This window comes from Canis aureus, chromosome 27 (genome assembly GCF_053574225.1).
Source record: "Canis aureus isolate CA01 chromosome 27, VMU_Caureus_v.1.0, whole genome shotgun sequence".
NCBI lineage: Eukaryota > Metazoa > Chordata > Mammalia > Carnivora > Canidae > Canis > Canis aureus.
The window spans coordinates 28132331-28158097 of record NC_135637.1 but is presented as its reverse complement, the minus strand read 5'-3'; the positions used below and the strand labels follow the sequence as shown (position 1 = coordinate 28158097).

Sequence of the window (25767 nt, the reverse complement as noted above, 5' to 3'; positions counted from 1 at the left end):
TTGGTGTTTTCCAAAAAGAGCAAGGATAAAAATACTTTCTGTAGATTAACAAGTTTAGGGAGCTTCTTTATACTTCATCTTTTACCTAGGATTTCAAGAGACACTGTACAGTAAAACTTCTTTATGAATTGCATTTACATTCTGCTTAAAAAGATTTTTTGTTTTTTAATGTTTCATAGTAGAAAATTTAAATTTATTAAAAAGTAGAAAATGTACTAAACCTACATATATCTGTCACTCAGCTTCATAATTATTAGCTTATGGCTGGTCTTTTAGGGAAGTAGTTACTACAAGTAATTTGTTTCAAAACTAATATTCACCGTACACATTTATCTCTTTTATATAGGTTTTGTGTAAAATTGTTCTTTTTAAAGAGATAACTTATTTATGACTAACTTATAAGGGTTGTATTGTGGGTCTGTTTTATTAATGTTTTACAATGGAAGCTTCTTAAGACTCTGGATTACATGTATATCTCCATATTCAATTGTCCAGTTAAGTAAGTACATTTAAGTAGGTAACACTTAAAGAAAGGCAGTTGTTCAAAATTAGCTGTTTGTACCAATTACACTTTAGTTCAGAGGTATCATGTTTTGTATAAAAGAACAAAACCAATGGTACAGTGCACTTACTTTTAAGTTGCAATTCGCTTTTTGAGTTGGCTCTTTTTTGTTGCTGTTCGTCACATGATTAAATTCATTAAAGTGTAGCACATGATTTTTTTTTATGATTGTGTACTAATTTGGATTTATTTCTTTTGGGCAGAAGAAAATGTACAACTTACAACTGGAACTCTGCTAAAATCTACTGAAGAAGTACAAGGTATGAAGGTCAATGGGACTAAGACGGATTATAATGAAGGACACAAGAATGGCAATGTGAGTAAAGATCTCTCATCTGGGTTCAGCGAATACCCAGAGATAGACAAAATCATGACCAGTGGTGAGGTTTCAGAAACCAGCACATTAGTTTCCCTAGAGCCTTTAACCTTTGTGGACCCTGGAATAACAGAAGCAACTTCTAAAGAAAAAGAATGTGAAGAATTAAAAACTTGTCCTTCTTGGTTGTCATTGTTACCAGGGAGCAGTGCCATTTCCAAAGTGGACAATGGGAAGGAAGAGGTGTGTAAGTTAAACCTTGTCTGTGAAGCAGATGACAATCACCAACAGATTCACAGCCACCATAATGAAAAACACATTTCTGCCCATGGCAGTCCCAAAGCCACAAGAAATGTAATTGTTATAGAACCCTTAGAAGAAAACTCTGACATTTCCTATTTCTCATCAAGTTTGTCTGGTCCAGAATCCAGAACACCATCCTTAGAAACATGTGGTTTTGAAGGTGATGGCTTGCTGAAGGGATCTGCTGAGAAGACAGACAATTCCTGTTTTGATGGGGATGATCAAAGCAAGAACATAGCTACTAGAAAAGAAAATGAGCAGTTTTTGAACCGCAGGAGTGAAAGAGGAGAACTCTTTCTTGGTAATGCCAGGCAACCAAGAGAGGATGCTGGTGGTCATCGTTCTGGTGAAAAAGAGACTGTTGCCTCCTCCAAAGAGAATATCCATAGTAACTGTTGCATTCAAGGCAGTATCCATACAGACAGCTCTAGTTCTTCAGTGCCCCAATTGTTCACTGAAGCCACAGAAGTAATGTTTAAAAAAAATGATCTGAAAAACACGTTAGACATTCAGGGTGGTTTGACAAACCATGAGGACCATAGAGAAACTTCTACTGGTATGAGCCATTCAGGCAGACACACTGAAGAGAGCAGTTTTTCCTCCTCAATGCAGATTGAAGAGCCAGAACAGACAACCACTATAGAGCCCAATATGGTAACTGAAAAGATTTATAGAAAAGACTCTAATTCATTCTGCTCCAAGAGAAATCTAGAAGATGACACCCAGTTAAATGAAGTTTTACACAATGAATTTCTGACTGAAAGAAAATCCCTTGTGAGTTTAATGCATGAGGACCAGATAAGTCTTATGAATGAGGTATCAAAACCCAAGAAAGATGTTGCTCAGTTACCACCATCCCTAGAATTTGATTATAAACCTGAGTTAGAACAAGCTATACAGACTGCCCAGGATGATAGTTCACATTTAGGTGAACGGAACATTGCCTATGAGATGAATGAACTTCCTTGCACCAATGAACTGGTTGTAAACAAAATAGAAAGTGAATGTGTTTTAAATCAAGTGCCCCTTAATTCTCAAGACCACTTGAAGTTGCCAGCTAATAAAGAGATGCCTTTAGCAACAAGCGAGGATTCCCAACAGAGCCATCACCCTCCATTAGAGGATGGAGTAGATGTCATTGCTGATACCCAAACCATTTCCATGAAGACAAAAATGAAAGACATCTCTCCATCAGGTGACAAAACCTGTGGTGCCTCTTCAAGCAACCCTACCTTAAACATCAAAACAGGAAGCCTAGAAACAAAGAAAGAAATGGCTGATTCTGGAATAGTAGATCTACATTCCAGACTTCTCTCAAGTAAGAAAGAAGCAGCAGGCTTGCTTCAAGAGGTCTCTGCTATGGAATGTCAAAGTGCTCAATCTCAGGTTCTCTCTAGCTGTCATTATGTAAGTAAAAATGCACAAGAAAAGAGCATGTGTTCTGCTTGTGCTACTTTTGAGTCCAGCAGAATCATCCCAAACGTTGAGAACTCTTTGATGACTACGTGTGAAGATGCATTTCAGCACAGCAATCGCCATTCCCAAGGAAGAGAAGACTCCACAGAAAGTAGCACCCATAAAGTGAGTTACACATTGGAGGACAGTGAACTTGCTAGGGGAGAAACTAGAGGCATCCTCCCAGAAAATAAGATGAGAAACGAAATGGCAGCAGACGTGTTAAATGGTGAAGCTTCTGACAAGACCATTCCCACCACCAATCACACCCAGCTCAGTGAGGAAAGGCTAGAAGGAAAGGAACAGGACGTACCTAAAGAGACTGTGTTTTGCAAGTATAATGTCTCTGACTGTGCCACACCAGAACTAAACTTATTTGCAAACATTCCAAGCCCTGAAAAATTGTTGGACCAGTCTCCTAGTATTATGTTTCCCAGTTTCAAAAACTTGAGCCAAGCATTTGAAACTCTTGATCAGAAAGCAGATGAAGTCCTTGACTGCCAGGTTAACCAAAACAGACCAGATGAATGCAGAAGTGAAGATAAACCAGCTAAGGAGATACTAGGTGGTGACAAAAGAGAGACTGTCACAGAACTTAACAGAGAGATAAGCCACAACCAAAATGAACTGCTAGTTGGTTCAGACAGGAACAACCCATTGTCCAGTGGTAGTTCAAAGAAAGGCTATTTGAAAGGAGACTCTGAATGTACTTCTGGTTGTGAGGCATCCACAGATGGCATGGTAGACATCATCTACACAAATTGTAGTAATATGTCTCCAGAAGGTGTGTTGGACTTAAGAGCATCTAGTATTCTTGACAGTGGTACAAGGCAAGACAGACTGACATTACAGGAAACCTCAGTGAGTACTCAATCTCAAAGAGGAGAACTAAATGCTGCATTTATCAGAATGATTGGCCAGGACTCAGATTTTCCAGATGCTGCTTCCTCTAAAGGGGAGCCTCTGGAAATTAAAAAATCATGTGAAGAGAAAGTATACAGGTCATTAAAAGATTGTGAAATGGAAGTGTGTCCAGACTCTTGTGCGCATGACATAGAGTCTATTGCAGATCATGAACTAAATTTAAGAACATTGGATAGAGTAAATGTATCCTTAGATTATATTCATCATAAAAAGCAACTTAAAGAAGCATCCCGTAGAGAAACACAAGGAACGATTGAAGGATCAAGACCAGAAATAAATTCTGAGTTTGACAAGGAGGAAAATACCTTTGGAATTTCCTTGAAACAGTTACTGCCTTCTCAATGCCCAGATGAGAACCCTATTTCCACAGGGAGCCTGCAAACCACTGAGATAATGCCTTTGTATCTGTCTTCTCACAAAAATTCAGAAAGGAATGTTAATAGTGAGGAAACTGACCTGGAAAATATTTTTAAACCAGAAGAAATGCTTTGTGAAAGCATAGAGCACCGCACAGTCCTGCTTGAGACGAAGGAAGGAGCACCAGGGGATGGGAGTAATTCTAATGAAGAAGTCAGAATAGACATCGGTGTGCAAAATTTGCCTCTGACAGTGGAAACAGAAACTAAGTTGAAAGGCGAAAAAACTGAAGAACATCAGAGGGGACCCCCGGGTCATTTAACTGTCATGGAAGAGTCTGAGGAGATGATTACCAGAGAAGCTGGTGGTCATGGTAACAAAGGAAGAGAGATTTCTCAGACCCACTTGAAATCCCAGAGGATGCTTGGTGATGTTGCAGAGCAGCAAAGGCAGGGGGCTTTGGACTACATGTTGCAGAATGAAGAACATATACATCAAAAAGAAGCACACAAGACACCAAAACAATGCACCTCATCTAATATGTTGTCAGATGAGTTGCAAGAGAAGAACCAAGCTAAGCATTGCAAAAGTGAGTCTACCATGATGAAGGAAATCCCCCTAGCAAAGCTGGCCAAGGGTGGTACTACTGCACAGTTTCAGAAGTTGGAAGATCCAGAGGAGGGAAGCTTGTGTCGTCCATTTAAAAAGGACATGGAGTCGTGCACAGGTCCTTACCTTCATGGTGCCCCTCAGAAAGCACAAGACCCCAACTGTGCTGGGTGTGATGAAATACATGGTGCCTTTGGAAACATTTCACATCAGAAGAGAGTGCTTCCCTTAAAGAAGCAGCCCCATCGAACATGTAAGAAAGTTTCCTGTCAGGAGCAAGTCAACCTGGGGAAAAAAATAAGTAAAATCAGGAGTTCGGCCATTTTAAAGAGTTCCTCTGAAACCATCCCCACAAAAGCACACAGGTTTCTCAGTTCACGTGCTGTGCCTGCACCCGCACAGTTGGAACCCGAAACAGTACCAACCAGAAGCTTATTGAGCCACATACCAAAGCAGAAGGCGTCTCCGTGCCATCCCTTGAGGAGCCTGAATGTTAGGAAGCCTACCAAAGAATCAGCCTTACTCAACAAGCTGTCCATTCTTGCCTCCAAACTGGTCCCAGCCACAAAGACCCAGAAACTAAGATATCGGCGGTGTTCCTCTGAACTTCTTCCAGTGACTAAAAGCTATAAGCAGCACAGATACAAAAGACTTCTGGATGGATTTTCATACAATCTAATGCAGCTGAATCCATATTTGGCAGCTAGTGGATGGGACAAGAGGCTTAACAGTAAGCCCTTGACACTTTATTCGCTTGAAGCCATCAAAATGAGCTTCATAGATTTGAGCAACAAGGTGCCGTCACTGCTGTTTGGTTCTGAAATTTTCCCGGTATCTTTTCACATGAAATCGGGATCTGAGTGCATGACCGAGTCTCCGAGGACTTTTCCTGAGCACTGTGCTCCAGCCAGGCTCGCCTTAGGAGAGGCCCCCAGGTGCCTGTCTCAGCCTCCCAAGTGGACCTTTTCTTTCTTCTTGTCTCACGGTTGCCCTGGGATGGCCACATTCAGGGAAGACACTGGCCTCCGTGGTCAGGCAGGTGCCCAGGCTCCTTCACAGCCTTCAGGTCCTCTTCAGGACTATGGAGGCACTGCCATAGTTCAGACCAGAGCAGGCTGCTCTGTCCTTGGCCTTCACACACTTCTAGCACTTTGTTCTCCTGGATGTTACCGAATCTGGACAAAAAAACGGAACTTCTCCAGTCACATGCCTACCATGCAGAGGTTCTTCATGACCCAGTTTACACAGGGCTTAAAAGGGTTAAGATCTCCAGCCTCCATAGCAGACAAGGTCTTCTGTTCTCTTCCCTACTCGGTGGGCCGAGTGCTATCCATTTGGAGCCAGCATGGGCCTTCTGCCTGCCCCTTCGAAATCTCTACTCTTCATTCCGCTCACAGCAAGCGGCAGCCAGCTCTAAGCACCATAAGCAGGTAAATCCATCTTCTTTTCAAATGTCCCATGTTTGCTTCAACCTCTGGGGAGAGTTGAGGACTGGAATGCAAGGCTCTTTAGAGATTTTGTGTCTGCGTTTTCTGTTTACCTTAAATCTCTGCTGAGAAAATATAGCCATAAGTCTTAAGTGTAGACCTCTTTAATTTTCCTGCAGAATCTACCTCTGTATTTTTACCATTTTTTTGTTGTATCCGTGTCATTCTTCTGCAAACTGTCAAATCTTTCGAATCTCTTTTCTACCCTTGTCCCCGCCTTGTAAAAAACAAACACCATTACATGTTAAAGACTTATAGTGACAAACAATGGCTTGTAACTATATCTTATTGACAAAATATTACACAGTCAGCATCTAATTTGGTGTTTGATGTATAAAAGATACTTAAATACTTAAGTAAATAAACAATTATGTAGGTATCACCAAATCTACTTCATGAACCTCTGGATTTCTCTCTGGAGCAGAGAGGCTTCAAAGATTGACATTTAGGGGCGCCTGGGTGGCTCAGTGGTTGAGCATCTGCCTTCGGCTCAGGTCATGATCCTGGAGTCCTGGGATTGAGTCCAGCATCAGGCTCCCTGTAGGAGAGCCTCTGTATGTCTCTGAATGTCTCTCTGTATGTCTCATGAATAAATAAAAATCTTTTAAAAATTGACATTTACATACTATAGTTGTACAGTTGCTAGAATTTTAAGTGAACTGGAGAAGAGTGGTTTGACCACTTAGAATAGTTAAAAATAATTTCACCGAGGGCAGCCCAGGTGGCTCAGTGGTTTAGCGCCACCTTCAGCCCAGGGCTTGCTCCTGGAGACCCAGGATCGAGTTCCACGTCAGGCTCCCTGCATGGAGCCTGGCCTGCTTCTCCCTCTGCCTGTGTCTCTGCCTCTGTGTGTGTGTGTGTGTATCTCTCATGAATAAATAAATCAAATCTTTAAAAAATAATAATTTTACCGGGATCCTGGGTGACTCAGTGGTTTAGCACCTGCCTTCAGCCCAGGGTGTGATCCTGGAGTCCTGGGATCAAGTCCCACATTGGGCTTCTGCATGGAGCCTGCTTCTCCCTCTGCCTGTGTCTCTGCCTCTCTCTCTGTCTCTCTCTCTCTCTCTCTGTCTCAGATAGATAGATAGATAGATAGATAAAATCTTTTAAAACATAAAAATAATTTCACCAATATCATTTTACCTTTTTTTTTTTTTTTTTTAAGACTTCATTATTGGGACGCCTGGGTGGCTCAGTGGTTTAGCTCCTGCTTTTGGCCCAGGGCATGATCCTGGAGTCCCAGGATCGAGTTCCATATTGGGCTCCCTGCATGGAGTCTGCTTCTCTCTCTCTGCCTGTGTCTCTGCCTCTCTCTCTCTCTCTCTCTCTCTCTGTCTCTATCTCTCATGAATAAAAAAATAAAATCTTTAAAAAAAAAAAAAGACTTATTTATTAGAGAGAACAGGAGGAGAGGCAAGGGGAGTTGGAAAGAGAATCTCAAGCAGACTCCCCACTGAGCACGGTACCCACATGGGGCTGGATTCCACAACCCTAAGGTCATGACCTGAGCCAAGATAGAGAATGGACCACTTAACTGACTGAGCCACCTAGGCACCTTTCATTTTACCTCCTTATTAGAAATAAAAGGAAAAAGAATTTGATAAACAAAAAAGCAGAAACTAAAAAACTTTAATTGGCCCTCATCATTGCTACAGTTTAAAAATTCAACACCAGCAAAGCCTTAAAATTACAAATAGCCTGAGAGAGACCTTGTTCTTTGTGTAACTGTACAATCTCTTATCCAGAATCATTCTGTGTCACTAAAACTCTTGTGCATACTACAAAGTTCCCTGAGCATCTTAGCAGAAAACTAAATAAAAAAGGTTTCAGAAAAACACCCCAGAACCTGAATGTGGCTGATTGAAATTGAAAGATGAATGCCTTATAAGTACTTGTCCTATAGTTAGGTAATAGATATTCTTACAATGCAGCTACAAAAAATACACTGCAATTAGTGAAATTGTTTTGAATGGTCGTATACTGCTTTTGTTTTGTCTAATTTGTCAGTATGCCTCTATAATCTCATAATCACACTTTGCTCAGTGTCTGACATGCAGACACTTTAAATCGTGTTACCTTCTCTACCCTGTATTCATGCCTGAGGTTAGAATATAGGCTCATTCTTTACCCTCTGAAGATGTGTGGCTTTTTGGCCTTTTTTCTCCATCCAGAACTTTTCTCTCCTAACTGCTGTTTCCTAGAGTAGAATATTTTTTCTCTCCTTTCCTTCCTATGTCCAACATTTTATTTTATTTATTTTAATTCAAGTGGAATGTCAGAGGCGGGGCACTTTGAGGAATATTTCCTTCTCGTTAGCTCTAGAAGTGCCTTAACATCATACACCTTGGCTTTGAGTTTAGAAGTTTGATCTTTTTCTAAACATACTTAGAAATATTAAGCATGATAAATTGGGTAGCCCAAGAAAGCAGGACTTAACAAATGTTAATTTATTGTTTCCAAGGATTTTTTTTAAGTTTTATTTTTTTTTATTTTATTTAATCCACACTTAATGTAGGGCTTGAACTCATGACCCCAAGATCAAGAGTTGCCTGTACTTCTGACTGAGGCAAGCAGACACTCCCAAAGGGTTTTCTTATTTGAACCTTCAGCAGTCTCTAATATAGGTTGAATGGGCCTCTTTTTTGCTGTTTTTATAGATGATGAGCCTGAGGCACATGGGTTTTTCTAACCCAGATCAGATTAGTGTTCAGCTAATCAGGGTCTCCTTGATTTCTGATTTGGTCAAATCCTTTTCAGGAATATATACCCTGCCTCTTTCCTTTGAGTTCCCATCAGGGAATCCTGAGTTAGTGCTAAGCATTCTAAAAATCTGAATTACCTATGTTTTCTAGACATTGAGCAAATCTACTTATAAGAGGAGATGGATTGTATTATGGTTCTTGTATATATGCCTCACTAATTAAGCCTGTACTGTATTCCAAATTCAGTAGAAACTGATAGGGTTTTACTTTGAGAGGCACAAAAAGCTCTCCACTATCATATTGATGTATCTATAAGTGATGAATACCATTCCATCATCTATAAAAATAAAAGCTTATTATAAAGGTGCTAACCCTGATAATGGTTTTTTTCCTATATAACCATGTTTTTATTTATTTATTTATTTATTTATTTATTTATTTTTATTTATTTATTTATTTATTTGATAGAGTGTGAGATAGCACAAGCAGGGGGAGCTGGAGAGGAAGAAGGAGAAGTAGGATCCCTGCTGAGCAGGGAGCTTGATGTGGGGCTCGATGTGGGGCTTGTTCCCAGGACCCTGGGATCACAACCTGAGCCAAGGCAGACGCTCAACATGCTGAGCCACCCAGATGCCCCCATAACCATGTTTTATGTGGAACTTGGCTGTAAAGGAAATAAGGTTTCTTCATAGTCTTCTCTAAGGGTATGGAAATTAGATATTATTTTAATGGCATTAACATAGAAATGAATAATGCAAGATTTTTTATATGTAAGTTTTTTTTATATTCAGCAACCTGATTAGAAGATATAAGACTCAAAATCATTCTTGTTCCCCTCTTTTTTTTTTTTAAGATTTTATTTATTTATTCATGAGATACACACAGAGAGAGAGAGAGAGAGAGGCAGAGACACAGGCAGAGTGAGAAGCAGGCTCTATGCAGGGAGCCTGACATGGGACTCGATCCCGGGTTTTCAGGATCAGGCGCTGGGCTGAAGGCGGCGCTAAACCGCTGAGCAACCCATGCTGCCCTGTTCTCCTCCTTTCTTTTACTACCCTCTCTTTATTTCTCTACTTTCTCTACATATTAGAAAATAAGCTTCCCATCAGCCTCTCTCCATTCCAGTGATGGGCACATAAATGTAATTCTGTGATTGTGTGAGGCGAAGTTCTTCTTTCTGAGTGACTGACATTTCTTGTCTTTCTAAGGTCTAATCGAATATCATGTGCCATCAATGGTATTAAAACCTTTGAGTACCTGCAGTGGCATCAAAACTTTCCCATTGTCCATTGCCCTAACCTATTACTTTCGTACTTTTGCTTCCCTTCAGCCACACCATGTTACCATATGTGCCTCTTCCAGGCCTGGAAGCTACTTACAACACCAGTGGCAATCAGATGAGGTAAGTCTCCAGCAGCACCTGGAACATAAGGGCTTGCAGTGTGTGTGTGTGTGTGTGTGTGTGTGTGTGTGTGTGTGCGCGCGCGCGCATGCGTGGAAAAAGAGTGAATGTACAAGCAAACACAGCACCTGAGCGGGCATGCTATCGGATGGCATGGGTCAAGGACAGCATGATTATGACACTTTGTTCTCCTTCTAAACCTGATCCAAGATTCAGATGTGTTTTATTCTAAGTAGCAACTAAGGATGTGTAATCAATATCATTTATTGAAAAAAAATCAAAATCACTAGCCAGCTCATTGTACCACCGGTTCCCTCTCAAGCTATTTCTTGCTCATAGAGCCAGCTTCATTGCCTTAATGGGATTGATCTCATCTGAGCAGTCCATTTGTTCATTTTACTAAATGCCTTTTCCCTCCAAAAGTCTGTACCTTTTTACATTTTTCTTTATAAAATTGCTCTACACCAATGAGAAATGCATTGACCACATCCTTGTAATTTTCGTATATAGACACAGGCTGTGTCCAGAAGTAACCAGAGAACAGATTGACTTGAAATGTCATTGCTAGGAAAAGGGAAGATCTTCAACCTTAGTCTAATATTAAGAAGTTGGATGTGCCAAGGTAGAAAGTGAAACCTGTATCATATTTTCTTTCTCTGTTTTTCTTTCCATGGTGCTAGACTAGAGCCTCCATTCCCTGCCTTGGTACCAAAGTCTTGCTTGGTAACAGATTCAGCTGTCAGCAAGCTCCTGCTTTCAGCCTCCGAGTTCCAGGTTCCTGAATTTGATGAGCTGGATAGTGTGGCAGCAGCATGCCCCCATCCACAGAGCAGCCCTCCAGAACAGAAGAAGGTAAATGTAAAGTGCTGGTATAGAGTTGGGGCAGCACTAGAAGTGTCCATTGAGGACCACAGATCACATGATGGGTGCACACAGGCCCCTGAGTGTCTTTGCTTATCATCTTAGCTTTAGTTGAGTGCTGGAGATTGCCAAGGCAGGAGTTTTTCTACTTGGCCACTGAAAACTACTCTGGGTCTCATAATCTACATTGTTTTCTAGATCCTTTTTTCATGATGATAGCATTTAATATTATTTAGAGAGTTGGACCAAAGATCTGCTTCATGCATTCAAAGATGAGTGAACAATGGTATTTTTCAATTTTGCAATCTCTGTCTCCAACAGAGACAGCTTTCATATTACTAATCTCACTATCTGAGTTGAATGTACGATTCTCTTCTAATAATAGAAAGGGAATGGTTGCTGTCAGCAGGAATATGTAGAACTTTGTCATAAACTACACATTAGAGTCATCTATAAGCTGAGAAAGCACAATCTTAGCATGTTAAGACAAGGAACTTTATGTATTTAAAATGTCTTATAACTTTACCATCTTTCTTCTTAACCCTTAAAAATAGGCTGAGCCAGAGAAGAGGCCAAAGAAAGTCTCACAGATTCGTATCCGGAAAACCATTCCTAAGCCAGACCCTAACCTTACCCCCATGGGCCTTCCTCGACCCAAAAGGTGAGCTCCTTCTCAAATACACATAGGGTCGCTTTTTTGGAAAATCATTTGGTAGAATATAATGACCTTTTAAATGGTCATATATTCTGAGCTATTTATTATAGTTCTAGGAATTTATCCAAAAGAATTAATTGGTAATGTGACCAGAGATTTACATGCCAAGGATATTGTGATGCATTCTCAATCACTTTAATCAAACTTACTATGCCAGATATTGTGCTGTCCCTTTGCGTACATAGTCTTTTCGTCTCCCAATGGTGCTGGGAGGTCAGCACCATTGTCAGCCTTAGGTTTAGATGAGGTTGCTGAGGCCCAGTGGTTAAGACACCCATGGTAGGCCATGGCATTGGTCATCTCAGGTGGTTTCTCTCTCACACAGGTTTTACCCAACCCCATAGCCCATGCTTACAGCATTCTGCGTGCAGAATTGACAAGGGACATAAATGTCATGAGGGGAAGAAGCTTTTTTTTTTTTTTTTCTTTTAAGGAAAATGCCCAATCCGTGCTATGGTCTATATCATGGCCTTTAAAAACTTGGTTTCTAAACATTTATTTTTTATAAGGTTAGATAATTACTAACCTTATAAAGGGAAGTGGAAAGAAAAATCAAGTTACCAAATTATGTATTTGGTGTACTATATATTACACAGACGCCCTATAAAAATAGAAACATTTTATAAAAAAGTATCCAGATCTCCAGAGTTATGTTTTCTTGTGGTGGATTTCATTCCTTCATTTCTCATTGGCAAATAGAAGCCTAATAGTAGACCCTAAAGTAGACCCAGGGTAAGTTATTGAACATTTTTGAGCCTCAAGAGCATGTCTGTAAAGTGTAGTAAGAATTCCCAACACTTAAGATTGCTGTACAATCCAGTTGAGGAAAAAAATGTGTATTACATTGCTTCACACAACACAAGAGCCTTAATTACCTATTACTATGATCATAATTGACATTCCATTTTCCCACATAATTTTTGTCTTAGTATATTTTTATACTAAGGTATAAAAATATAAATTCTTTTATTGATCATCCTACCGTATGTCTTTACAAGAGAAATTTTTAAATACTTCAGATATCCTAGGTTGAATGGTACTTATTGCTAGAATGAAATAGGATTCAGAATTAAATGTATTCTATCTTGCATATATATGTAGATAAAAGTTCTAAAAAACGTTTTTAATATAAGTAAGTACTTGGGAGTAGAGAGAGTTTTAATATAGTAATGACATTCAATCATTTGAACTTTTTTCAAGTAATATGCCAAAAAAAGCACAGAGTGGTCTGTTATATCAAATTATACTTAATGATTGTCACCTAATTTTTTTTTAAAGCAAAGGATTGAAAAGTGTTGACTGGGAGCCCCTGTGGCGCAGCGGTTTAGCCCCGCCTGCAGCCCGGGGTTTGATCCTGGGGACCCTGGATCGAGTCCCACGTCGGGCTCCCTGCATAGAGCCTGCTTCTCCCTCTGCCTGTGCCTCTGCCTCTCTCTCTCTCTCTCTCTCTGTGTCTATATGGATAAATAAATAAAATCTTGAAAAAAAAAAAAGAAAAGAAAAGAAAAGTGTTGACTTACATAAGTTCTGTTACCAGGCATTGAAGCAGTGAGTATCTCATTGTATGAGCAACATACCAACAAGATCTGACCAGTAAGTGTCAGATGCCCAATAATTTGTATGCTGATCTGGGCAGCCCGGGTGGCTCAGCGGTTTGGTGCTGCCTTCAGCCCAGGGTTTGATCCTGGAGTCCCGGGATCGAGTCCCACGTCAGGCTCCCTGCATGGAGCCTGCTTCTCCCTCTGCCTGGGTCTCTGCCTCTCTCTCTTTCTCTTGTCTCTCATGAATAAATAAATAAATAAAATCTTAAAAATAAATAAGTAAAACCTCCTTTATTAAAAAATAAAATCATATGTAACAAATATTAATTTATTTTAATACTGCTTTATTAAAACAACATGGTAATGCTGTTTCTCATTATTGGATTTGTAATAAACCAATGTAATGTGTAGCTAGAATAATAAACTAGGAAGGGAGAAGTATGGTAGAAATCATGATAATACTTCAGTAAATGTGTATGCATACAGGAATGAAACAATGTTATTGGACTTTTGGGAACAATTAAGAGTCATGCAAAAAATCCAATAAATCTAGTAATGTATGTAAATCTTAGAATTGCTTCAATGTTTAATGTAGATACAGATGTATTATGAAACCAATTTGCATGGCAATATCATGTAATTTTTGCTGTTAACAGGAGAAGTTATAACATTTTATAAACCAAAGTAAGATGAGGATTAAATAATTGGATTAAGTATTTCTTTATGTGATTTGTTAAAAGTTTATTCCTGGGCAGCCCAGGTGGCTCAGCGGTTTAACACCGCCTTCGGCCTAGGGTGTGATCCTGGAGACCTGGGATCCAGTCCCATGTGAGGCTCCCTGCATGGAACCTGCTTATTCTCTCTGCCTGGATCTGTGCCTCGCTCTCTCTCTGTCTCTCATGAATAAATAAATAAATCTTTAAAAATAAATAAATAAAAGTTTATTCCCTAACTGGAGGAAATTACTTAAAATTGTTGTCTGTGGGTTTTGCACACTTTATCTTCAAATGTTTGATAGTTCTAGTAAACATTTCAATTCTATTTTTTTTTTAAGATTTTATTTATTTATTCATGAGAGACACAGGGAGAGAGGCAGAGACATAGGCAGAGGGAGAAGCAAGCTTCTCACAGGGAGCCCGATGTGGGACTCCATCCCAGGACCCCAGGATCATGCCCTAAGCTGGAGGCAGACGCTCAACCACTAAGCCACCCAGGTGCCCCTCAGTTCTATTTTTTAAAAAAGAATTGACTTTTGAGTGGAACTTTCTAAGTGATAACAGACTATCAATGAAAATTGAGAATAGTTTGGAAGAAATATTGGGTACAGTTAAATACATGAAGATACTATGTTGGTATTCAAAGCTCTCTTTCATAGGTAGGACCTCCTTCTTAAGGAAGCATTGTTTGATTACAATCAGGAAATAAATGAGACAGTCATCCTGACAAACCCACTCTGCAGCATATCTGAAATCTGAATATTCGGACACCAGCCAAAGTACCCTATTTCTAAAGCCACTCCTCTCTTAATGGAACTGTATGTAATGGGGAAAGACCAGTCCAATACAAGTTTACTGTGATTTCATTAATTACCGAAGAGGGCTCAGCAAGATCAGTGATGTGATTCATATACTGAAGTGGCATTCAGGATGGATAAGTGCTGCTTTGCAAGAATTTGTGGGAATGGAGAAATCTGCATGAACATTTAAGGATGCTTCTCAAACATATGACTTAGGAAATTAAAGATTGGGAGATTGATTCTGCTAAAACTGGGTGTTCTTGTACTCTGTGGCATGTCTTCTGGTACACTAATGTGAATACCACTGGTCTAGGGTATTTATTTTTTTATTTTATTTTTATTTTTTATTTTTTTGTTTTTTTTAGATTTTATTTTTTATTTATTCATGAGAGACACAGAGCGAGAGAGAGAGAGAGAGAGAGAGAGAGAGGCAGAGACACAGGCAGAGGGAGAAGCAGGCCCCATGCAGGGAGCCTGATGTGGGACTCGATCCCCGGTCTCCAGGATCACGCCCTGGGCTGCAGGCTGCGCTAAACCGCTATGCCACCGGGGCTGCCCTTTATTTTTTTTTTAAGATTTTATTTATTTATTCATGACAGACACAGAGAGAGGCAGAGACATAGGCAGAGGGAGAAGCAGGCTCTGTGCAGGGAGCCCGACGTGGGACTCGATCCTGGGTCTCCAGGATCAGGCCCTGGGCTGAAGGCAGCGCTAAACCGCTGAGCCACCCGGGCTGCCCTGGTCTAGGGTATTTAATAGCAACCTTATTTAGGTCTTGGGGGTTCATGTGTCTGTTGATACAATCAGGAGACAAACTACACAGTATTTTAAGTAGGGGAACTTTAATATAAAATGTTAAATTATAATAAGAGAGTAACATGATGTATAGAGAATTTTGAAGGGTACCCTAAGACTGAGGGAAAATACTCAAGGAAGGACAAACTTGGAAGGGCGGCCACTTCCCTAGGTTGGCATTTAGACTTTGTTGGAAAGGGTATGATTGCAACCCATTGGATGGCTGGGTTGCAAAGGCTAGAGCTAGGCAAGCAGGAAATAGCAACCACTTTGGTGCAGACGAGCTGAGATAGGCAGGCAAGGGAGTGGGGGTGCTACTGTGGATGTAAGGCCTGGAGCATGTGGTATTTCTTTCAGGAGGGCCACAGGAAACAGTCCTTAGGAAGCTGGGATACAAAGATGGCCTGGAGTGCCATGTATGTCAGGAAACATGTGACATGATCACCAGGCTAGGGTTGCCAGAGCACTGAGGGACTGCATGCTCTGTCCACATAGCTAGGCTTAGCCCTCTCCTTAACATCCCAACAAACCTGCACCAATGATGGGGGAAAAATTCAGAAAAGGAGTGAAATAAGAGAGGTACTAATCCTAAGAGATACTACAGTATATTGTAAAGTCTCAATAAATAGAAAAGTGTAGTACCAGAGCATAAACATACAAATTGGTAAAGTAAAAGAGAAAGGCCAGAAATAGACACAAATACATAGGGAAATTTAGTGTGTGACAAAGGTGTCCCCTCCAATCAATGATAAAAAGATGGACTAGTCAGTAAAGAGCTGTTGGGGCAACTGGGTAACCATTTTAAGAGTGAGAAAATTGGGGGCCGCCTGGCTGGCTTAGTGGATAGATCATGTGACTCTTGATCTCTGAACTTGGGGGTTGTAAGTTCAAGCCCTGTGTTAGATGTAAAGATTATGTAAAAATAAAATCTTTAACAAAACAAAAAATGAGAGTAATGAAAGTTGGATCTGTATTTTAGGCCTTTTACCAGAAGAAATTTCAAATAAATCAGAATTAGGTGGAAACAAATCAGACCATAGAAATAGTTGAGGAGGGCAGCCCAGTTGGCTCAGTGGTTTAGCGCCACCTTCAGCCCAGGGCGTGATCCTGGAAACTCGGAGTTGAGTCTCATGTAGGGCTCCCTGCATGGAGCCTGCTTCTCCCTCTGCCTCTCTCTCTCTCTCTCTCTCTCTCTCTCTGTCTCTGATGAATAAATAAATAAAATCTTAAAAAAAAAAAAAAAGAAAAAGAAATAGTTGAGGAAACCATAGGAACTTTTTTTTTTTTGTAAACTCTGCCCTCAACATGGAGCTTGAACTCACGACTCTAAGATCAAGAGTTGCATGCTTCACTGACTGAGCCAGCCAGATGCCCCTGCCCATAGGAAATTTCTAACTGGAGTGGCTAACTAGAATACAAAATCCATTGCCGTAAGATGAAAGTCTGAAAATATATTTCATAAAAATCTAGTACTTCTGCTAGAAAAAAGAAAGACACCATAAACAAAGTCAAAACACAACTTGGGGGTACTTGGGTGGCTCAGTTGGTTAAGCATCCGACTCCTGATTTTGGGTCAGGTCATGATCTTGGGGTCCTGAGATTGAGCCCCATGTCCAGCTCCATGCTCAGCAGGGATTTTAAGATTCTCTCCCTCTCCTTCTACCATTCATCCTTTATGTGAAATAAATACTTAAAAAAATTATAATTGACCAGACAGGAGGAGTCCTTTCACAGTGTATATGTGTAACAGATCCTCAAGATGTGCACTTAAATATCTTAGAGTTTTGTCAGTTTTATGCCAATAAAGCTGAAAAACAGTAAAATTTTAAGAAACCACAAACTCCTATCTCAAAAGGCTGATTTACATACATACACACATGTGCATGCACACGAACACACCAGGGTTCTACAAATTGACAAGAGAAAATTAAAGAGGGAGAGGAACAAGCAGACTCTGCTGAGCATGGAGCCCAATGTGGGGCTTGAGTTCACAACCCTGAGATGATGACCTGAGCAGAAATCAAGAATCAGACGCTTAACCAACTTAGCCATCCTGGTATCCCTACTCATTTTGTACATTTCCTGCTGTAAACCTTTAATCAGTCTTTGAGGAGTCTTGGTTCATAGAGCATAAAATTCACCTCTTTATTTATTCGTTTATGAGTATATTCAATTTATTTGTTGTTTATTCATTTTTGCTACTACGTGGAAGATAATAGCTTCAGGTCACCACACTTTTTTTTTTTTTTTAATTTTTATTTATTTATGATAGTCACACAGAGAGAGAGAGAGAAGGAGAGACAGAAGCAGGCTCCATGCACTGGGAGCCCGACGTGGGATTCGATCCCAGGTCTCCAGGATCACGCCCTGGGCCAAAGGCAGGCGCTAAACCACTGCGCCACCCAGGGATCCCAGGTCACCACACTTATCTCAGTAGAAACTTATTTTCAGAGAGCATAACTTTTATATTAACTATTATAAAAGAGCAAATCACCACAAAGTTTCTGTCTCATTTCTTAAGCCTGTCTCATTCAGATAAAGTCTGCAGAGCATGTCAGTTTAAAAAAAATTTTTTTTTTAAAGATTTTGTTTATTTATTCATGAGAGACACAGAGAGGCAGAGACATAGGCAGAGAGAGAAGCAGGCTCCATGCAGGGAGCGCCATGTGGGACTCAATCCTGGGACTCTAGGATCACGCCCTGGGCTGAAGGCAGACATTCAACCGCTGAGCCACCTAGGCATCCCAGAGCATGTCAGTTAACTCTGGCATCGTATTTTAGTTTCTTTCCCTCTGTTCTATCTCTTTCTTAAATAAATAAATAAATAAAATCTTTAAAAAAAAAAAAAAGCTGAATATAGAACATCTTGTCTTACCAGAAAGTGCTAAAGCTCTCAAAGACTACTAGACTCAGGAACCAATTTGGAACTCTCACTGGCCACAGATGAAACAGAGCATCAAAAGGAATAATAACGGCAGTAGATTGAAGCACAAGAAATATGTTTAAATACAATAGTTTATAATGACACTTTTAAAACAATGCATTGGTCATATTTGGATGAGATTAGAGAACCAATTAATTAACTTTGGAAATCAGTAAGTAAAGGGAAAAAAACAAGCATGATCTGTTTTTCCTGTGCAAATTGTACCTCAGGATTACCAAGTAATTCATGAGCATGAAGGTTCAATTTAGAAGAATTCTACCTAAGGAGTTATAGACTATTACCATGTATGACCCTAAAGGAGTAATAAATATAGTCAGCGTTCTTCAGTGGCTTTTAATATTACAAGAAGACAGGTATCCTCATGATGAAAGTATACACCATCATCTAAAAATCTTCCTATCAAAACACCTAAATCTGATTATGCCTCTATACCTAATTGTCAATCTGTAGGAAAAACCAATAGAATTTCCTATATGTTTGAGTCAGAGGAACAAGTTAAATGATACTATGTGGGTGTAATCAAAAAAGTCTAGCCTGGGGAAGCCACAGGTCAAATGGCTTGGTTTCTTCACCAAGCCATTTATATATTATATAATATATAAAATATATATTATATATTTACTATCACCAAATATATTTTTTTAAAAAAAGACAAAATAGAACACTAGTAACATATAAATTGAGATGATATTGATTGGGAATTCAGAGTTCCAGGGACCTGTTTTTGGGAGAAGGGTAAAAATATTGATGCGCTTCAGTTTCCAAGTTAAATATACTTACAAAATTCTTACCAATCACTAAAAGGGGAGTGTATGATTTCCAAGCCGTTAAAGGGGAGGATAAAAGAGAGAAAGCAAGCAGTCAGTTAAGGAGAAGAAAAATAGTGAAAAGGTAGGACTAAAAAAAGCTGTAAAATATGGTAATAGATATAAATTGCCAGTAAGTATAAATGGACTAAATTTCATAAAGCTGAAAATTGGCAGCCTAGAAAGAAAATTCAGTATGTGTTGTGTACCAGAGACACATCTAAAATTCATTACAGAACGGCTGAAAAATGAAACGAGCCCATCAAGTTGGGAAGGCAGTCTTAGCTCTCTTAAGAGAGCATGGAGAAGGCCATCTGGGTGGCTCAGTTGGTTAAGCATCAGCCTTTGGCTCAGGTCATGATCTCCGAGTCCTGAGATCAAGCCCTGTGTCAGGCTCCCTGATCAGCAGGGAGTCTGCTTCTCCCCCTGCTTGTGCTTACACTCTCTCGTAAATATATAAAATCTAAAAAAAAAAAAAAAAAAAAAAAAGAAGTCATTAGGAATTTATTCTGTTCTCTTTTCAGGTTAAAGAAAAAGGAATTTAGTTTAGAAGAAATCTATACCAACAAGAATTATAAGTCTCCTCCTGCAAACAGGTGGGTTCATAAATAGGAACTGATAGGGGCTGGGAAGGCTTCTGAAGTGATGGATGTCAACTTCCAAAACTTTTACTTCAGAAAGGATTTTATGTTTAATTATTGGAAATAACACAAATTGATATTATTTCCTAGCATTTGAACTGGGGCTGGTGGTAGGATGGGACAGGAACATGTGTTGAGTTAGGTAGGTACAGAAAACGTCTTATTTCAGTTTGTACTTAACGTTTTTAGCAAATATGTCTGCTGTCTTCTTCAGGACTAATAATTGTCAATCTTCAGATATGATTCCAAACCCAAATACAGATGAATTTCATTCTTTAAGTCTCAATTCAGTTCAGACTTGTCCAGTTGCAGGTTTTTCACTGTGTTCATATGTTACGTATCTATAAATATTTCTTTTTCATACTAAAAAGATAGATACTGGCCAGAGGAAACAGTAGTCGTCAGTTGTTTTAGCCCCTTCAGGTTGACCCAAAGGGTTGGTGGCCCGGGAGATGGACCATGTGAGTCAGTGTGTTGATTCTTTTTTGTGCTCCACCCTCAGGTGTTTGGAGACCATCTTTGAGGAACCCAAGGAACGAAATGGTACGCTAATCTCAATCAGTCAACAGAAGAGAAAACGAGTTCTAGAATTTCAGGATTTTACAGTCCCACGAAAGAGGAGAGCTCGTGGTAAGATCAAGGTGGCAGGCAGCTTTACCAGGGCCCAGAAGGCGGCTCTGCAGAGTCGAGAGCTGGATGCTCTGTTGATACAGAAACTAATGGAATTGGAGACCTTTTTTGCCAAGGAAGAGGAGGAGCAGGAGCGATCATCTGATTGTTGAGAAGCAATTCAGTTTGGGAGGGTCTCAATTTTAGATTTTCCAGGCTCCTTGGAAGAGGTTGCCTAATTTTGCCCTACCACCCAAACTACTCAAAATGCAGTCCATGGATTTTTACCTATTTTAAGGTGCAACCTTTTTAGGAAATGGCGAAGGAGGGTCCTCTACTTCTACTGCTGAGTATTGAACCTCAGGAATGCTCCCTTTCTCCTGGAAATGGTCCTGAATGACATCTGGCCTCCTCCCCCGACTTGCCATCCACAGGAGGAGGACACAGCACACCTTCAGTAACACTAGGATTCCAAGGACTCACAGCATTTGCACGTCTGTGTGAACGTTCTGCGTTGTTTACGGTGGTGCTAGACCAAGATTATTTAGAGACGTGGCCTAGGGAGGGGGACCTGGAGTCCTGTCTTGTGTGGTCTCACTGGCTCATTTCAGTAGTTGAGGAAAGATGAGCTGTTGTTTCCTAATCCTTTGAGTCCGTCTGTCCAGAACTGTGTGCGTGTGCGTGCGTGTGTGTGTGTGTGTGTGTGGCTTTTTCCCATCATTTTCTCCCCTTTGTGACTGTGGGTCACTAGTGCCAGAGGAGCCCGTCCAGGCCCCATTTGAAGTAAGTTGCACTTTTTAATGTTGTGGTGTTATTTTCATTTGTTTTATTTCCTTTTATTTTTTTTTTAATTTTTTATTGCTGCATGTTTGGAGCCTTTAAATGTGATTTCAAAAGAAAATTTTTTAAGACATTAAGGAGAAAGACAATAGATGTCTTCTGAATATATGACAGGCATTTGACCCAGTATATCAGTGCATGGTATGGGACGATGAAGAGACATTTTCCCATCATGTGTTTCAAGCGCCCCTTCTCCATCTTCACCTTCTGGTGTAACTCATTAGAGGGAGTATTTTTTCATCTGGGTTCTCATTCTTGCTCACTAAATAGATATGTTTATTTTAATAATGGAAGTAAGAGCAGATTTTCCTCCCAATCATCTAAAAAATATGAATGTTGGGTGTGGTCTTAAAGGGTTTTATCTGAAGTGGTAGTATAACAGTGTTGGGTACCACAGCTCAGGCGGTGATAAAGGTCAACCCAGAGTGTTTGCAGCTGTCAGAGCAACTTGCTTCAAGAGTGAGGAGTGAGACAGGATGTGGCTCAGACCCAGTAATGCAGCCTTGCAGTGGGATCGTGAAGTTCCACAGCCAGCCCTCTCTGAGGACACCATCATATTTGGGGCTCCTATGTCAAACCTACTGGAAATTTTGTAGAGTGCCAGAGTTAGCGGAGTTCCTTCATCTGGGCCTGTGGGAGTCTGGGCAGAGGGATGCTGTGTGGGTCAGCCAGACCCAGATGTGTCATTCCTTTTCCACTTAACTCCTGTGTGCCCTTGCCCTGCTTCCCTCCAGCTCCTTCCCTTGTGTTTTAGCTTTCTTTCTCTCTTGCTTTCAAAACAAAAATTCAGAGAATTAACATTCCTTGGCTGGTGAGTGGGATGCTACGTCCAGCCTCAGGACACTGGTCACCTCTTCCCATTCTCCTAGGAGCTGCTGCTGGGAAGCATCCACCCATGGGGACTGTCAGAACTCCAGAGATATTTTCAAAGCCAGTTTGTTAGAGAAGAGTGAGTGGTGCCGTCCTAGAGTGTGTCTCTTAGGGTTCCTTTGTCTCCCCATTTGTGAGTGGGTGGGGAGATGGGGTGGGGGCGGGGGGTTTCTATGTGCCTTTCCTTTGCAGGTTGACAGTCTATGCCGCACTGGAGCAGAAGAACTGACATGAGCAAGGAAAAAAAAAGTGCCACATCTGTCTTCTAGGCCCACTGCCTCAGACATAGCATTTAGTAAGTGAAGTACACACCTGGTGACCCACGGAGGCTTCTAAGGCCATGGCCAAATAGCATTAGAAGAGAGCCACATTTCTGTACTGGCTCCGAATGATGTGAACCAGATTCCGTCGTTCTACATCCGCTTTGCCCAGACTGTATAGACACGACCTGTGTTTCACCTCAGTACCTCTCCCTTCCTGGGACAGGGTCCTCAGACACTAAATGCTTCTCTCTGTCTTTTTGCCTAAGGAAGTGGGATTAATAATCCATTGCACCCTCCGACACGTTTTTAGGGAGTGCTGCTGAACAGCTTGCAAACTCCCAACCAAATCAACAGAGCCCTACTTGCCAGCTCCGTTGCCAGTGTAGACAAGTCAACAATGTGGCAGCCATGTCATCCAGCATACTGAAGTTGAGTGGGCACAACTTTGGCATCACCACTGTTATAGAGATACAATTTCAAGTTTGCCCTTTATAGGCATGGCACTTGCAAGAACCAGGAGCAGTGATTTGGAACATTGGAGGGATGGAGGAAGTAGAGGCCTGGGCCTCTTTCCTGGTCCTGGCACTCAGAGAGAAGTAGCTCTGAGGCAGCCCTCCCTCTCCTTGAAATTCTTGCCCTGCCCTCTGACTAGGGGCCTTCCCCTGCTCCAAAGTTAAGAAGGGGCCCCCACTGCAAACTTGAAATTGCTTACCTGAAGTCGAAACCTCAAGTTCTAGTCGCGCTCAGCCACACCTGTCTTAGCATCCATTTTCTTCATTGGCCTGGCCAGCTGCAACGCTATCTGTGGTCCTCGGAGCCTGTGGAAGCTACCCACTATGGGAGGTGTTAGTCGGCTGCTGGCACACCACCTGCCCAGAGCTACAGGAGGTCTACTTCTGGGTTGGGGGCTGGTACAATTTCTGAGTATGAGGACTTCCCACCCCAAGCGGTGGGAAGTTAAAATTAACTATGATTTACTCAGCTGTGACACAACTCCAGAGGTATAGTGTTTTTACTATGGGAAAGAGAGGAGAAATCTCAGGTCCAATCAGGGTTCTGCCCATCAGCTTTTCACTGAAACTTTAACTATGGGTTTGTGGGGTTTTTTCATATTTCAGTTTGTAGCTACATTTGCCCTTCATCTGCTCTCCACCCCCTTTCCCCATCTCTCCTCTTTTGGTCACCTTTCCAGTTTCATTTTTCCATTAGTTTAAATGTACCTCAACCCCCTAAAGCAGATTATGTCCACTTTTTCTTACTGACCTTACTCTAAGAGCTACAGCTGAGGGAGGTACAGTGGAAAGACATGTAGCGTTTGCCTTACTTGGAGCCTGAAGAGCTTAGAAACTTATGCTGTGAATCCCAAAACTCAGTGCTCCTTTAAGAGCTGTGAAAATCATGACACTTTGTCACAGTTTTGCCTGAAAGGGTCTTTTGCGTGGGCACCAGAGCCAGCCTGAGGTAAATTCCAGATCCTACCATCTGGGCATGATCCTTCCCCCCCAGGGCTCACTCCCTGCCCACCAGACCCAGAGCAGTGTGGAGTGTGCAGAACGGGGGCAGCAGAGCCAGGGCTTTGGTGCAGCCTAATGGAACGCACAGCCAGTGCTTCATCCCCAGGGTGGGATTCCATCTCCTAATACCATGTACATTAAGATCCGCGAAAGACCAACTTTAGTCAATGATGCTTTTCTCCCATCACCTGAGGGAGAAGTATGCAGTTGGTGCTTTCTTTAATTCCCTTGTTTTGTTTTGTTTTGTTTTGTTTTTTCTGGAAGCTTTTCCCCTGGTATCATGGAAAGGACCTCTTAAATACCACATTGTGGGTGGCTGTATCCAAAGTCTAAATTGGCCAGAGGTATGGAGTAGCCTTCCCAGGTTCATGCGAGGGAAGGGCTCCTGACCACAACTGCACTTCTAATGTAAAAAGCTGGCTGCAGAGGAAGGCTTACTTTTACAAAAATCAAAGTTTTATATTATCATCTAACCACAAATTGAGCAGCAGATGCCAATTTGATTATAAAGTGAGGGTCCCCATATAGCCCACCATCTAGCAGAGCATATTCTCAGATTTGATGCTTGTTCTTTGTGTGTCTTCATGAGCCCCTCCCTGGTGCTGAATTGGATTTGAATTCTTGGTGAGAGGCCTCAGCATCTCCTTGGGCTGGTCTGGGCCAGTAAATAGCTGCCTGAAGTGTTTATATATTATCATGGTCAATAGTTCAGTGAAATTTGTACATTTTTGGTAACATTGGCATACATGATGCCCCTGCAGTTCCTTTTCTGTTTGGTAGTTTGTGACTCTAAAATTCCCACTGTTCTGTGTGTTAATTTATGAAAATAAATTTTTTTTGAAAATCTTTCAAATAATTCTCAAGACTGTTATTCTTAAAAGGGGGGGCACCTGGGTGGCTCAGCCAGTTAAGTGTGACTCTTCATTTCAGCTCAGGTTGTGATCTCAGGGTTGTGAGATTGAGCCCCACATGGAGCTCTGTGCTCAACGTGAGATTCTCTCTCTCCCTCTGCCTCTCTGCTCACTTGCTCTCTCTCAAAATTAATAAATAAAAATGTTTTTAAAAAAGATTTTTAAGTAATTTCTACACCCAAGACAGGGCTTGAATTTAAAACCCCAAGATCAAGAGTCACAGGCTGAGCCAGCCAAGCACCCCCATTATTCTAGTGGCTTGGTAATAAGTTAAAATTTTACCTATAATGTTGTGAGGTTTCACCATTTTCTGAAGACTGTCCTGTGCTCAGAACATGCATAAGATTCCACCTCTGGGTGACCTTCTGAGCCTGCAGTGAACCTTTAAAATTTTACGCAGTGGGGATGCCTGGGTGACACAGTTGGTAGAGTGTCCGACTCTTGGTTTTGGCTCAGGTCATGATCTTGGGGTTGTGGGATCAAACCGTGTGTGGGGCTCCATGCTCAGCAGGGAGTCTGCTTCCCTCTGCCTCTGCCCCTTCCTCCTCGCACTCGCTCTCTTTCTCCCTAAAATAAATAAATCTTAAATAAAATTTACTCAGTGGTAGCAAATCATCTCATGTGAGAGAATTTGGTATTTGAGAACACTGAGATTCATTCAGATCTGAGTCATACCCACTTAAGTGGGGTAGGGTACCTGAGCAAGTATTTGAGGTGTGATTTTTAAATAGTGCCCATTAGCTTTCTCATTTGGCAGAGGAGGAAGAAAGCAGTTATAAATTCAAGTCAAAGTATGTTTCAGGGGGTCCCTGGGTGGCTCAGTG

At 41.1% G+C, this 25767-nt stretch overlaps 1 protein-coding gene across 12 annotated transcripts in view; it reads left to right on the top strand.

Moving 5' to 3' along the window:
- The window catches only part of PRR14L (proline rich 14 like), a 56209-nt gene extending 31321 nt beyond the window's left edge, over positions 1-24888 (top strand). For 10 of the 12 annotated variants that reach the window (XM_077874421.1, XM_077874419.1, XM_077874417.1 and 7 more), the window contains 6 exons: positions 766-5956; positions 10046-10117; positions 10798-10969; positions 11533-11639; positions 19820-19891; positions 20439-24888. In XM_077874421.1, the coding sequence (XP_077730547.1) occupies positions 766-5956; positions 10046-10117; positions 10798-10969; positions 11533-11639; positions 19820-19891; positions 20439-20718 (5894 nt within the window). In that variant the 3' untranslated portion in view covers positions 20719-24888. Of the gene's footprint in view, positions 1-765; positions 5957-10045; positions 10118-10797; positions 10970-11532; positions 11640-12971; positions 13452-19819; positions 19892-20438 lie in introns of those variants that run through there. The other 2 variants (XM_077874423.1, XM_077874422.1) reach the window with 2 other exon arrangements.
- The last annotated feature ends 879 nt before the right edge of the window (positions 24889-25767 follow it).